This window comes from Parasteatoda tepidariorum, chromosome 4, assembly GCF_982258835.1.
Source record: "Parasteatoda tepidariorum strain Cologne lab strain chromosome 4, Ptep-v5.0, whole genome shotgun sequence".
NCBI classification, from domain to species: Eukaryota; Metazoa; Arthropoda; class Arachnida; order Araneae; family Theridiidae; genus Parasteatoda; species Parasteatoda tepidariorum.
Window position 1 is genome coordinate 11,471,216 of NC_141758.1, and position 16,177 is coordinate 11,487,392.

The 16,177-nt window shown below is 34.8% G+C and overlaps 3 protein-coding genes across 3 annotated transcripts; all 3 read left to right on the forward strand.

The window, feature by feature from the left end:
- The first annotated feature begins 343 nt into the window (after positions 1-343).
- LOC147810689 (uncharacterized) lies at positions 344-5,581 on the forward strand. Its single transcript, XM_087160478.1, has one exon. It carries the CDS (start codon positions 344-346, stop codon positions 5,579-5,581), a length of 5,238 nt encoding a protein of 1,745 aa, XP_087016604.1.
- Positions 5,582-6,137: 556 nt separating this feature from the next.
- LOC147810690 (uncharacterized) lies at positions 6,138-9,827 on the forward strand. Its single transcript, XM_087160479.1, has one exon. The coding sequence runs from the start codon at positions 6,138-6,140 to the stop codon at positions 9,825-9,827; it is 3,690 nt and encodes a 1,229-aa protein (XP_087016605.1).
- A 155-nt stretch (positions 9,828-9,982) lies between these two features.
- Positions 9,983-11,368, forward strand: LOC147810691 (uncharacterized). Its single transcript, XM_087160480.1, has one exon. The coding sequence runs from the start codon at positions 9,983-9,985 to the stop codon at positions 11,366-11,368; it is 1,386 nt and encodes a 461-aa protein (XP_087016606.1).
- Positions 11,369-16,177: the final 4,809 nt, after the last annotated feature.

The following is a 16,177-nucleotide window of genomic DNA, read 5'->3' on the forward strand; positions in this document are numbered from 1 at the left end:
ATTTCTCCTTCGGTTTCTAACATAAATGGTACCCTCGGCGGGACACGGGTGCTTTTTGGAATGGATTTCGAAATGAAATTAGATTAGGACTGAATTAAAATTGACTTTTGTTATGATCTTGACTTTCGATTTTATTAGAATGTTGAACTGATTTTTCTTATGATCTTGAATTTTGATTTGATAGAAATTTGATTTGAATTTTGAACTGATTTTTCCTGATTGATTTTTTGAACTGATTGATCTTGAATTTCGATTTTGATGAATTTTGAACTTACGTTACTGAAAATTTGATTTGTGAACTTTCAAACTGTGAATCTGAACTAGTTTGGATTTCGAATTGAAAATGGAATTAAATGCTTTGAAAACACAACGAAAAGGACTGCGAATTGCCTTCACTCACACCGTGAAGAAAATCGAAACGGAATTAGACAAAGAAGTAAGAGATTTAAAGGCTCTATCGATTTTAAAGGTTCAACTTAATGATAAGTTCCAAAGACTTGAAGTTTGTCAAAATGCTATATCAGAGCAGCTTTTGCAGAATGAAACAACAGAAAATGCATATAATGAAGATTTTGAAGAGTCTGAGAATTACCGAGACACGTTCTTAGAACGATGTGCTCAAATAAACTCGGAAGAACAACTCTCTGTGCTGCCGACTGACAAGGAAACGAGAAAATTTAAACTCCCAAAAATAGAACTGAAAAAATTCTCAGGTGAAGCTAAAGATTACCTTACATTTTGGAGTCAGTTCCAGAAAATTCATGATGATAAATATATTGCAGACGAAGATAAAATGCAGTACTTGCTGCAATCTATGGAACCGAAATCGAAAGCTGAACGTCTGATACTTAGTTTTCCTGCAACGGCAGCTAATTATTCTAAGGCTATCGAACAGCTGAAAGAGCGTTTTGGACGCGAGGATTTGCTGGTACAAATATATGTACGTGATTTGTTAAATTTAGTTATGAAGAACGCAGCAACCGGAAGAGCAAAAACTGATTTACCCTCCCTCTATGACGAACTGGAAGGCAAATTGAGGTCCTTAGAAAGCTTGGGAAGAACACAAGAAAAGTATGGAGATTTTTTGACGCCGTTGGTAGAAAGTTGCCTACCAGAAGAAGTATTGGTGGCGTGGGAGAGGAGCCGTAACCACGACTCCACTGAAAAAGGTGACCGTTCTTTGGAACAGTTGATGAATTTCCTTCGGCAAGAAGTGAAAGGCGAAGAGATGGTCTTGCTAGCAAGAACTGGTTTTGATCCCCACCCGAGTCACCGTAATAAAAACCCTCGAATAGAGCAGGTAAGATTAGCCGATTCGGCTACCGCGGCGTCCCTAGTTAACAGCAGCATCGCTAGTAATGCAGGTAAGCGAAATTGTATTTTCTGTGATAAATCCCATCCCAGTGAAAAATGTTTTTCCGCGAAGAAAATGTCATTAATCGAGAAGCAACAAATATTACTGAAAAAGGGTGCTTGTTTTTCATGTTTGAAAAAGGCTAATCATATAAGTAAATTTTGTGATGAAAAAAATAATTTAAAATGTTCTAATTGTAATTATAATCATTTTGATATAATGTGTTCCAAATTAAAAAATAATGACCAAAAAAGTATTTCTAAAGAAAGTTCTCTTTCTAATAGCAGCCAAAGTGAAACTGTTTATTTGCAAACTCTTTGCGTTTTAATTCGAAGTCAAGGTCGTGAGAAAATTATTCGATGCGCAATTGACACTGGTAGCCAAAGCAGTTACGTTAGTGAAAATATTATACGTCTACTTAAGGCGTGGCCTCTTCGAAAGGAGACAGTGATTCATGCACTGTTCGGGGGGAATGAAACGAAACCAAAACAACATGAAGTATTTTCAATTGAAGTGAGTAATTTGAGGCGAACTTTTGTTTGTTGTTTTGAAGTTCTCTCGGAGGAAATGATTTGCGGTTTTATTCCAAAAATCGAGGATAGAGAGATATTGAATGAATTAAAAGAAAAGGAAATAGATTTTTCAGATTCTTTCATAAAAGAATCAAAGATTGATCTTTTAATCGGATCAGATGTTATAGGAAAATTATTAACCGGAAATTCAGTGGAATTACAGTCGGGTTTGACAGCTATCGAAACTAAATTGGGATGGACGGTTTTTGGGAAACGAAACTCGGGGGAAAGGAATATTTTAAAGACTTTGTCAATGCATTCTATAAAAGTACCTGTAAATAAATTATGGGAGCTTGAAACTTTAGGAATATCTGATCCAAACCAAACTGAGAAGAAGGAAACCGAACTCGATTTAAATGATTTTAATAAAAACTTGAAAATTCTCCCCGATGGGAGGTATGAAGTCGAATTACCTTGGAAATATAACTCGGCCAATTTACCCACTAATAAGGAATTAGTTTGGAAGAGACATGAAAGAATGATAAATAGATTGAGTTGCGGGGAATTTTTTACTGATTATCAGAAGGTGTTTGAGGAGTGGGAAAATTTGAACATTATCGAGCGCGTGCCCGATTTTGAATTGAGAAAAGAATGTCACTATTTATACCATAGACCAGTAATTAAACTCGAGAGTCTTACTACTAAAGTTCGTCCCGTGTTCGATGCTTCTGCTGCTGAGAAAGGAAAACCTTCTTTAAATGAATGTTTATTAAAGGGAATTAATCTCATTGAATTAATACCTGATATTATTGATAGATTTAGAATGTATCCAATAGGAATAAGTGGTGATATAGAAAAGGCATTTTTAATGTTATCAATTGCACCTAAGGACAGAGACTTTCTTAGGTTTTTCTTCCCGTCTAATGACGGACCACAGATTTATAGACACTGTAGGGTTGTGTTTGGGATTTCTGCCAGCCCTTTTTTACTAAATGCTTCTATAATGCATCTTTTGGAGAATTCTCCTCCTCAGTATAGTGATGTAGCTCAAAAACTGAAAAGTGCATTCTATGTAGATAACTGTATTTCTGGTGTTTTTCATAAAGATGAACAAGATTGTTTTATTGAACATGCTAAACTTATTATGTCAAATGGATGTTTTAACTTGCGTAGTTTTGAAAGTAATGTGGCTGGTAAAAATGTTGATAAACATTCAGGGGATACTTCAGTTTTGGGGATAATTTGGAATTTGGACAATGACACTCTAAGATGTTGTACGGATATTGACGCATTAACATGCGATACGAAAATTACAAAAAGATTAATTTTGGGCATTGTACAGACTATTTTTGATCCCATTGGTTTGTTGACGCCAGCTACATTGCTTCCGAAACTCTTATTACAAGAATTGTGGAAGTTAAAAATTGGTTGGGACGATGAATTACCTACGAATGATGTAAATACATTTTCTAAATGGTTTAAAGAATTATATATTTTAAAAGATGTAATATTGTCTCGATATATGTTAATGAATGATACGTCTGAACTACATGTTTTTGTGGATGCTTCCAAGGGGGCCTATGCAGCGTGCGTCTTTGTAAGATCGGTACTGAATTCAGAAGTTAAAATAAATTTAGTTCGAGCGAAGTCTAGAGTAGCGCCCTTAAAACCTCTAAGCATTCCTCGCTTAGAATTAATGGCTTGTTGTATCGGTTCTAGACTTGCGAAATCTATTATTAAGGCTCTCAATTTGCCAGGCTCAAAAGTTACATTTTGGACGGATTCCACTACTGCTCTTTGGTGGATAAAAGAACAGGGAAATTGGTCTGTTTTTGTAGAAAATCGAATTAAAGAAATTCGAGAGTTGACGCGAGGTCAGATATGGAAACATGTTCCGGGAAAATTGAATATTGCCGATTTGTTATCGCGTGGGTGTTCCGCGAAGCAGATGCTTCGTTCTCGTTGGTGGGAAGGCCCTTTGTGGTTAAAGGAAAGACCTGAGAACTGGCCCATTGGAGACAAACTCTGTTCATCCGCAGAAATAGAGTTAGAAAGAAGGAAAACGAAAATAATAAATATTGATCTTTCGAAAGACGCACCCCCTTGGCATCGAAATAATTTTTCCAGTTATGATAAAATGATAAGAGTAATGGCATGGGTATATAGATTTATAAAAACCTGTAAAGGTGTAACAATTAAGACCTCTGAACTTTTGCCGTCTGAAATTGAAAATTCTGAGAAAAATTTAATTCGTCTAGTTCAAAGCTATTATTTGTCTAATATTAGATCTTCAAATTTTATTGAGACGGTCATTGACGATGCAGGTATTATGAGAGTAAAAACGAAAATACTTCACCGAGATGATGATAAATCCTTCCTGTACCCTATACTCTTACCAGAAAAATGTGAATTTTCTAAGCTACTAATTAGAAATGTACATAACAAAAATTGTCATGCGGGGATTCAAATGATGCAATGCTTGTTAAGAGAAAGATTTTGGATAATTAGGGCTAGGAAAGCTATTAAAAATGTCTTATTCAATTGTATTACTTGCAAACGATTTAAGGTCAAGGCTTTGTCGAGCGAACCAACACCTCTGCCACCAGACCGAGTTACGGATAGTGCACCTTTCGAAATTGTTGGAATTGATTTGGCTGGGCCTTTGTTTTTAAAAAATGGAGAAAAGGTGTGGATCGCATTGTTCACTTGCGCGGTGTACCGTGCCATTCACCTAGAACTAGTTAATTCCCTCTCTTCAGATGCTTTTCTCCTGGCACTTCGTCGGTTTATCGCCAGACGCGGTCGACCTAGAACGATTTATAGCGATAATGGTACTAATTTTCGGGGTGCATCTAATGATCTTTCAAAACTAAATTGGACTAAAATTTTAAAAGAGACTGACAAAATTCTTTGGAAATTCATCCCTCCAACTGCCGCTTGGTGGGGCGGCTGGTGGGAGAGGCTGGTTCGTACGGTAAAGGAACTGTTAAAACGCACTTTGGGTAAATCTGTATTATCCTATGAAGAACTGTATACTTTAACTTGTGATTGTGAATCCATAATAAATTGTAGGCCCTTAACCTATGTATCAGAAGATCCGCAGGAGTTGATCCCTCTCACACCTGCCATGTTTCTTATCGAGAACCGGAGTTCCAATGTTGAGGATATTGATGAATTAAATTCATTAAGTCTTAATAAAAGAATAAAATATAGAAGTAAGTTATTAAAAGACCTACGACAGCGCTTTAGGAAGGAATATCTTGGACAGCTGGTGCAGAAACACAATGAGAAACGATCTCGTGAGCCCTGTGTAGGAGAAATAGTCTTGATAGGAGATGATAATAAAAAACGGTTATTTTGGCCCTTGGCTAAAATTATTGAGTTGATTCCAGGACGTGATGGGAAGATTCGCACTGTTAAACTTAAGACCCAGAATGGTTCAATTTTACGTCCAATTCAACGTATCTTCCCACTAGAAATTCAGGCAGATGAAATGAGCATTACTGTAGATAAGAAACATGGTGTAGAGGAATCGAATTCTGGCGCTGAATGTAAAATCAAAGGTGGCTCAGCACCTGATGAGACCATAATGCAGCGATATACTTCCTCTGGAAGATGTGTAAGATCTCCCAAAAGACTTGATTTGTTTAATAATGTATTTTATGAGCTTGAGACTCGCTCTGAGTCTCAACGGGGGGAGGATGTTGTGAAATGAAGTGCAGTGAGGAAAGTGTTGGCGAGGCGCGCCTCTGCGCTTGGCGTCAGATTTTTGTCATTCAATGTTATGAATCCGTCGGAGAAGCAGCTCTGACCAAGGAGCTGTTTGTTTTGTTGAATAAATGTTCGTTTTGTATTTAGAAGGCCTATGTGTCACTTTTATTTCCAATGCACCCAGCATCTGGTAGATGCAGCCCATGAACGATCTGGAATTTCTCCTTCGGTTTCTAACATAAATGGTACCCTCGGCGGGACACGGGTGCTTTTTGGAATGGATTTCGAAATGAAATTAGATTAGGACTGAATTAAAATTGACTTTTGTTATGATCTTGACTTTCGATTTTATTAGAATGTTGAACTGATTTTTCTTATGATCTTGAATTTTGATTTGATAGAAATTTGATTTGAATTTTGAACTGATTTTTCCTGATTGATTTTTTGAACTGATTGATCTTGAATTTCGATTTTGATGAATTTTGAACTTACGTTACTGAAAATTTGATTTGTGAACTTTCAAACTGTGAATCTGAACTAGTTTGGATTTCGAATTGAAAATGGAATTAAATGCTTTGAAAACACAACGAAAAGGACTGCGAATTGCCTTCACTCACACCGTGAAGAAAATCGAAACGGAATTAGACAAAGAAGTAAGAGATTTAAAGGCTCTATCGATTTTAAAGGTTCAACTTAATGATAAGTTCCAAAGACTTGAAGTTTGTCAAAATGCTATATCAGAGCAGCTTTTGCAGAATGAAACAACAGAAAATGCATATAATGAAGATTTTGAAGAGTCTGAGAATTACCGAGACACGTTCTTAGAACGATGTGCTCAAATAAACTCGGAAGAACAACTCTCTGTGCTGCCGACTGACAAGGAAACGAGAAAATTTAAACTCCCAAAAATAGAACTGAAAAAATTCTCAGGTGAAGCTAAAGATTACCTTACATTTTGGAGTCAGTTCCAGAAAATTCATGATGATAAATATATTGCAGACGAAGATAAAATGCAGTACTTGCTGCAATCTATGGAACCGAAATCGAAAGCTGAACGTCTGATACTTAGTTTTCCTGCAACGGCAGCTAATTATTCTAAGGCTATCGAACAGCTGAAAGAGCGTTTTGGACGCGAGGATTTGCTGGTACAAATATATGTACGTGATTTGTTAAATTTAGTTATGAAGAACGCAGCAACCGGAAGAGCAAAAGCTGATTTACCCTCCCTCTATGACGAACTGGAAGGCAAATTGAGGTCCTTAGAAAGCTTGGGAAGAACACAAGAAAAGTATGGAGATTTTTTGACGCCGTTGGTAGAAAGTTGCCTACCAGAAGAAGTATTGGTGGCGTGGGAGAGGAGCCGTAACCACGACTCCACTGAAAAAGGTGACCGTTCTTTGGAACAGTTGATGAATTTCCTTCGGCAAGAAGTGAAAGGCGAAGAGATGGTCTTGCTAGCAAGAACTGGTTTTGATCCCCACCCGAGTCACCGTAATAAAAACCCTCGAATAGAGCAGGTAAGATTAGCCGATTCGGCTACCGCGGCGTCCCTAGTTAACAGCAGCATCGCTAGTAATGCAGGTAAGCGAAATTGTATTTTCTGTGATAAATCCCATCCCAGTGAAAAATGTTTTTCCGCGAAGAAAATGTCATTAATCGAGAAGCAACAAATATTACTGAAAAAGGGTGCTTGTTTTTCATGTTTGAAAAAGGCTAATCATATAAGTAAATTTTGTGATGAAAAAAATAATTTAAAATGTTCTAATTGTAATTATAATCATTTTGATATAATGTGTTCCAAATTAAAAAATAATGACCAAAAAAGTATTTCTAAAGAAAGTTCTCTTTCTAATAGCAGCCAAAGTGAAACTGTTTATTTGCAAACTCTTTGCGTTTTAATTCGAAGTCAAGGTCGTGAGAAAATTATTCGATGCGCAATTGACACTGGTAGCCAAAGCAGTTACGTTAGTGAAAATATTATACGTCTACTTAAGGCGTGGCCTCTTCGAAAGGAGACAGTGATTCATGCACTGTTCGGGGGGAATGAAACGAAACCAAAACAACATGAAGTATTTTCAATTGAAGTGAGTAATTTGAGGCGAACTTTTGTTTGTTGTTTTGAAGTTCTCTCGGAGGAAATGATTTGCGGTTTTATTCCAAAAATCGAGGATAGAGAGATATTGAATGAATTAAAAGAAAAGGAAATAGATTTTTCAGATTCTTTCATAAAAGAATCAAAGATTGATCTTTTAATCGGATCAGATGTTATAGGAAAATTATTAACCGGAAATTCAGTGGAATTACAGTCGGGTTTGACAGCTATCGAAACTAAATTGGGATGGACGGTTTTTGGGAAACGAAACTCGGGGGAAAGGAATATTTTAAAGACTTTGTCAATGCATTCTATAAAAGTACCTGTAAATAAATTATGGGAGCTTGAAACTTTAGGAATATCTGATCCAAACCAAACTGAGAAGAAGGAAACCGAACTCGATTTAAATGATTTTAATAAAAACTTGAAAATTCTCCCCGATGGGAGGTATGAAGTCGAATTACCTTGGAAATATAACTCGGCCAATTTACCCACTAATAAGGAATTAGTTTGGAAGAGACATGAAAGAATGATAAATAGATTGAGTTGCGGGGAATTTTTTACTGATTATCAGAAGGTGTTTGAGGAGTGGGAAAATTTGAACATTATCGAGCGCGTGCCCGATTTTGAATTGAGAAAAGAATGTCACTATTTATACCATAGACCAGTAATTAAACTCGAGAGTCTTACTACTAAAGTTCGTCCCGTGTTCGATGCTTCTGCTGCTGAGAAAGGAAAACCTTCTTTAAATGAATGTTTATTAAAGGGAATTAATCTCATTGAATTAATACCTGATATTATTGATAGATTTAGAATGTATCCAATAGGAATAAGTGGTGATATAGAAAAGGCATTTTTAATGTTATCAATTGCACCTAAGGACAGAGACTTTCTTAGGTTTTTCTTCCCGTCTAATGACGGACCACAGATTTATAGACACTGTAGGGTTGTGTTTGGGATTTCTGCCAGCCCTTTTTTACTAAATGCTTCTATAATGCATCTTTTGGAGAATTCTCCTCCTCAGTATAGTGATGTAGCTCAAAAACTGAAAAGTGCATTCTATGTAGATAACTGTATTTCTGGTGTTTTTCATAAAGATGAACAAGATTGTTTTATTGAACATGCTAAACTTATTATGTCAAATGGATGTTTTAACTTGCGTAGTTTTGAAAGTAATGTGGCTGGTAAAAATGTTGATAAACATTCAGGGGATACTTCAGTTTTGGGGATAATTTGGAATTTGGACAATGACACTCTAAGATGTTGTACGGATATTGACGCATTAACATGCGATACGAAAATTACAAAAAGATTAATTTTGGGCATTGTACAGACTATTTTTGATCCCATTGGTTTGTTGACGCCAGCTACATTGCTTCCGAAACTCTTATTACAAGAATTGTGGAAGTTAAAAATTGGTTGGGACGATGAATTACCTACGAATGATGTAAATACATTTTCTAAATGGTTTAAAGAATTATATATTTTAAAAGATGTAATATTGTCTCGATATATGTTAATGAATGATACGTCTGAACTACATGTTTTTGTGGATGCTTCCAAGGGGGCCTATGCAGCGTGCGTCTTTGTAAGATCGGTACTGAATTCAGAAGTTAAAATAAATTTAGTTCGAGCGAAGTCTAGAGTAGCGCCCTTAAAACCTCTAAGCATTCCTCGCTTAGAATTAATGGCTTGTTGTATCGGTTCTAGACTTGCGAAATCTATTATTAAGGCTCTCAATTTGCCAGGCTCAAAAGTTACATTTTGGACGGATTCCACTACTGCTCTTTGGTGGATAAAAGAACAGGGAAATTGGTCTGTTTTTGTAGAAAATCGAATTAAGGAAATTCGAGAGTTGACGCGAGGTCAGATATGGAAACATGTTCCGGGAAAATTGAATATTGCCGATTTGTTATCGCGTGGGTGTTCCGCGAAGCAGATGCTTCGTTCTCGTTGGTGGGAAGGCCCTTTGTGGTTAAAGGAAAGACCTGAGAACTGGCCCATTGGAGACAAACTCTGTTCATCCGCAGAAATAGAGTTAGAAAGAAGGAAAACGAAAATAATAAATATTGATCTTTCGAAAGACGCACCCCCTTGGCATCGAAATAATTTTTCCAGTTATGATAAAATGATAAGAGTAATGGATATAGATTTATAAAAACCTGTAAAGGTGTAACAATTAAGACCTCTGAACTTTTGCCGTCTGAAATTGAAAATTCTGAGAAAAATTTAATTCGTCTAGTTCAAAGCTATTATTTGTCTAATATTAGATCTTCAAATTTTATTGAGACGGTCATTGACGATGCAGGTATTATGAGAGTAAAAACGAAAATACTTCACCGAGATGATGATAAATCCTTCCTGTACCCTATACTCTTACCAGAAAAATGTGAATTTTCTAAGCTACTAATTAGAAATGTACATAACAAAAATTGTCATGCGGGGATTCAAATGATGCAATGCTTGTTAAGAGAAAGATTTTGGATAATTAGGGCTAGGAAAGCTATTAAAAATGTCTTATTCAATTGTATTACTTGCAAACGATTTAAGGTCAAGGCTTTGTCGAGCGAACCAACACCTCTGCCACCAGACCGAGTTACGGATAGTGCACCTTTCGAAATTGTTGGAATTGATTTGGCTGGGCCTTTGTTTTTAAAAAATGGAGAAAAGGTGTGGATCGCATTGTTCACTTGCGCGGTGTACCGTGCCATTCACCTAGAACTAGTTAATTCCCTCTCTTCAGATGCTTTTCTCCTGGCACTTCGTCGGTTTATCGCCAGACGCGGTCGACCTAGAACGATTTATAGCGATAATGGTACTAATTTTCGGGGTGCATCTAATGATCTTTCAAAACTAAATTGGACTAAAATTTTAAAAGAGACTGACAAAATTCTTTGGAAATTCATCCCTCCAACTGCCGCTTGGTGGGGCGGCTGGTGGGAGAGGCTGGTTCGTACGGTAAAGGAACTGTTAAAACGCACTTTGGGTAAATCTGTATTATCCTATGAAGAACTGTATACTTTAACTTGTGATTGTGAATCCATAATAAATTGTAGGCCCTTAACCTATGTATCAGAAGATCCGCAGGAGTTGATCCCTCTCACACCTGCCATGTTTCTTATCGAGAACCGGAGTTCCAATGTTGAGGATATTGATGAATTAAATTCATTAAGTCTTAATAAAAGAATAAAATATAGAAGTAAGTTATTAAAAGACCTACGACAGCGCTTTAGGAAGGAATATCTTGGACAGCTGGTGCAGAAACACAATGAGAAACGATCTCGTGAGCCCTGTGTAGGAGAAATAGTCTTGATAGGAGATGATAATAAAAAACGGTTATTTTGGCCCTTGGCTAAAATTATTGAGTTGATTCCAGGACGTGATGGGAAGATTCGCACTGTTAAACTTAAGACCCAGAATGGTTCAATTTTACGTCCAATTCAACGTATCTTCCCACTAGAAATTCAGGCAGATGAAATGAGCATTACTGTAGATAAGAAACATGGTGTAGAGGAATCGAATTCTGGCGCTGAATGTAAAATCAAAGGTGGCTCAGCACCTGATGAGACCATAATGCAGCGATATACTTCCTCTGGAAGATGTGTAAGATCTCCCAAAAGACTTGATTTGTTTAATAATGTATTTTATGAGCTTGAGACTCGCTCTGAGTCTCAACGGGGGGAGGATGTTGTGAAATGAAGTGCAGTGAGGAAAGTGTTGGCGAGGCGCGCCTCTGCGCTTGGCGTCAGATTTTTGTCATTCAATGTTATGAATCCGTCGGAGAAGCAGCTCTGACCAAGGAGCTGTTTGTTTTGTTGAATAAATGTTCGTTTTGTATTTAGAAGGCCTATGTGTCACTTTTATTTCCAATGCACCCAGCATCTGGTAGATGCAGCCCATGAACGATCTGGAATTTCTCCTTCGGTTTCTAACATAAATAGAAATTAGAAAAAAAAAATGCAATCGATGTCCTTGCTTCACAAACTTCATTCGTAAATTATGAGGGGGAAAAATGTTTAGTTTTTTTTTTCGAAGTATAACCTTTGTTTCCCTAGCTTTAATTCCTAATTTCATACTTTTCTAGCGAAATTGCATTAAAACAAAGTAAATCTTAAAACTTATTAAAATTTAGGTTACAATTTTCGAAAGCAAAATAATTTCACGGAACATTTGGAAGACTTCTGCAAAATCTAGTTTGGAAATCCCTGTGCTACAAGGTAAGAAAATAAAAATTGAATCACATGATCGACTAAAACAAGCCACTAAAAAAATGTCTCATAAACTATTGACGTAGTCTCTAGTACCCCAAGACACTAATGTTAGAACCGCTAACTGTAGACCGCTATTAAACAACCATCGGCATTGTTGATTTTTCGAAATTTAAAAAATATATTGCTCTCTTTGACTGAGGATTACTATCGACGTAAGTTGTTCGTCAATCATAATAAAGCTTTGAGTAGATAGTAGACTGTCTTGCCAAGTATTGAAGGTATTCCATTTAACTACTTTTCTCAATTTACTCTTCAATTCTAGCTGATGCGGCACTACTTCCAATAAAATACTTGAATTAATAGAAAAAACGTTTTGTCTACCATTAATTTTTTTTAAAAAAAAGTAATCAATATTAAAATTATTTCTATTACTCAAGGCATGGATGTTGTAATATATTATTAATCCTTCTCCGCAGACTTATGAAAGAGCCAGTGGAGGAGGTAAAAGCGAATAAAGCCAAGCAACAATGGTGATAGCCACATACCTTTTGATGCCCGAGACTTGGAAATTGAATATATATAAGAATTAACGCATTTTTTCGTTGCTTGGTTGTCGATGCCCCGTTTAGATTATTTCTCATGTTTTTAAAGGTTTCAATTCATGTTTTTAAAAGAATTTTAAAACATTAATTATAAATAATTGTTTTCCTCGAGTTTCTTGGTCATTGAAGCCGTATGCCCTTTTTATATTTTTTCTCTTGTTTTTAAAAGTTTAATGTCATGAATTCATGTTTTTGAAAGCCTAACGACTCATACATTATAGATTTTTTTCTTGAAGTTAAGGTAAATTAAACTAAGTGTATTTCTAGGGAAATTTTGCTCAGAAATACGAACAAATAGCATAAGACAATAATCTATCTGTTCGCTATACATCGGATAGAAAGTAGGTGTTACTTTTTGTCAAACAACAACTGAAAGTAAACAATTTCAATTTGTTACTCCATGCTGCAATTTGAAACATTGGTTAGATAGTGATTAAAATAGCAAGGAAAGGGGGTAAATGGATCAAAATTCGCGAGTAATCTCATTAGAGTATAAATACAAATTAAAAAAAATTATAATAATAAATAAAATTAAGTGATAATAATAAAATTAAGTATTATAATTTTTTACTTTTTTTTTATTTCAAAAACTTTCTGTTTCAAACAATGTTGTTGTTTATCAATATTCATAAATAAAGAGAAAAATAGAATGACTTTCAATTTAAATTTTAGTTATTTTATTAAGGGTACTTTAAAATAGTTACTGACAAAATGATATTTTCAATCCTTTGTGTAATATTTGGTATACTTCACTGTTGAAAGACTTGGTAATAAAAAAATATATTTATTTTCAAAATATAATTTGAAATATTGTTGACATTTTTTGATTAAATGCAAAAAGAGTAATTATTTATTCATTGTTCAATTTAGCAGTTGCCTGTTCTTTTCTACTTTGAAACCCTATATTATTGACTTTTTTTTTCTTTCCCGGCAGAACCCAAACTTTATAATAATTGGTTGTCGTGAATGTTATAATCTGTAAAAGACTATACTTAAAGTGTTTAATTTTGAAGAATGAAGATATTTTATCGTTTTATCATTAATAACCTTAAATTAGGCTTTATGTCTTTTGTTTCTGGTATATATAAATACGAAAAAATGATGAAAATTAGCCGAATTATGTTGTTCCTCGTAATGAAAACTCTAAGAAACTGTTGTTGAGAAGGGTTATTACGGAAACTAATGTATTTATTTAAGAATTTATTTATTTTGATTTTACAAAGCGCCATATGAAACACTGATGGAATTTCGTATAAATGCTTGTTTTCAAACATTTCACCTAATGTAATTTCATAAAGACAACCAAAAAATTAAATAAATTTTGAAGTATATGTTGGATTGAAATACATAATAAAAACTTTCAAAATTCATTACTGGTTATAAAATAGAGTACTAACTCTTGGCCCAATGGGGAACTGCTGGTTTACCTTACAAACAATTTTTTAAACTTATTTTTGGTAAAACAAAAAAATATATATCTGTCTTTAAGATTATTTTATATTAGGTTTAGGAAACTCTTTTGTTTGTACCCTTTTATATGAAATATTAGTTTGTTCAACATTCCTTGCTTGTACATAAATTAAATTAAATTTAACTCTGTAAATAAAGTGCAGATAATTGTCTTGCTTTTGTAAATATATTTCAAAGACTGTGATCATAAATTTTTTAGAAGTTTTATTGAATTGTAAATAATTAAGTGTTGACAATGTAGTAGACTTGTTCTTTAAGGTGATATTCTGAAATGATTATTTTGATTTAACTTCTTTATTTGTTTTGTTTTAATGCTGTAACTATATTACTTTTTGAACTAATAGTTGCAATAAAACGATTGAAATTGGTTTTTTTTTTTTTTTGGTTTATATACAGGGTGTCTGAAAAGTTCAGATACCTTGAGAGATACAAATTCGATCATAAATTAAAAAAATACATGCGTTAAATATCAGAGGACACCTCCGATGCCTAACTTGGCTCACACTTTCAAGGTCACTCAGTTTCGGACTACCTAATTACTCAACACTTTATGATAAATAAACTTTAAATGGCATCTACTAACTTATTAACTTTATTAATTAGTAAATTAATTTTAAAAAAGTATCTACGCTTAATAACCGTTTTGAGATTACTAACAATACTACTTCATTTGACCGCGATGGCTTAACCCCTTGGGGACGGGTGATTCAGAAAAGCAAAATCATACAAAATCGTACAAAATCAGAATCAAGTTGTAATTAAATTAAAAACGGTAACTTAAATGTAGTCGTTGCTAATTTGACAGACTTACTTTGATTTTACTTTAATTATTGTTAGTTTAATCATATATTTAATCAATGTTAATTCAAAGTATAACTAAATAGTTTTATTTTGAACAAAGTATTGGTGAATTAAATAAATCAAACAATTATAACTCCGCCCACAAATAAACTGCTAAAGAAATACTTTGATTACCAGTTTTATATTTTTACCCTGATTGATACGGTTTTACGCTGGCACGTATTTCTGACACTCGGCACGAAAGGGTTAAGGGATATAGCTTTCGCCTTCCAATGATGTGAACTAGCTGTTCGATAATAATTCGGCATCAGGCTTGCACCGACCACAGTGCTGGCGTAAAATAGTCTCAGTGGTTGACGGATTATGGGTTCGAATCGCCTTACCGTTATGCTAACTGTGGGCGGTTTTTGTGGTTTTTCTTTCCATGTAATGAGGGGTAGTTCCATCCAAAGTAACCCGCGAGGGCATGTGTCTCGCAATACTTGATCAAGGAGTTCTCTTGACTTTTGGATTCAGTTTGAAATTACAAGACTACGGAGTTGAACAATTGCAGTCGTAAACTTAAAAAGTTGAGTCGGTTGTTCAACAACGGTTATAATACCACTACAATTTAAGAAATTTTTTTAATGTATGAAAAAGTCTATGTATCATATAAAAATGTAACTTTGTTGCTTTATCATGATGACACATGTAAAGAGTAGGAGTAATTCCTTATTCTACAATTGTAACTGTTTAATTCGCTACCAATTGCAGAGTTGCCAACTTGCTCCGGACCGCAAATAAATATTTTCGTGTTGTAGTTTATTAACTGTGATTCTTGGTATAATAAATTCAATTCATTAGGTTTAAATCCACCACTATTTCTAAATAATTCAAAGGCTTATATAATTCGCCACTTTGTTATACTGGTCTAAATTTCCCACAGCCAAAAGACAAGAGCCCAAAAATACAGGAAGAATATTTCATAATAAGTCATATGCTGAAGCTGTTAAAAAACTCAGAAACAGAGGAATTAAGAGATATAGTTAACGAAGCTAAAAAAGTTTTCAATGACTTATGCGGTCTTGTGGCCATTGCCAAAGCCGCAAACAGACTACCGGCCCTTAGTGAGGCTGTAGAAAAATTAAGTGAGGAAAAACAATTAGCCAATAATGGATAGTTCAAAAAATAGATGGAAACCAATACAAATAATGCTTTGGAATGCTACAAATCTTACTACAAAATTTTCGGAATTTATTAACTTTATACATGAGCACGATATAGACATAGCTCTCATTACAGAGACCCACGCAAATGCTGCAAATAATTTTAATATTGTTAATTACAATACATATAAGACTGATAGAAGAGTTTGCCGTGGTGGCGGCACTGCTATCTTCGTTAAAAGAAGCCTAAAGACTACCTTATTTAGCAATACTACAAAA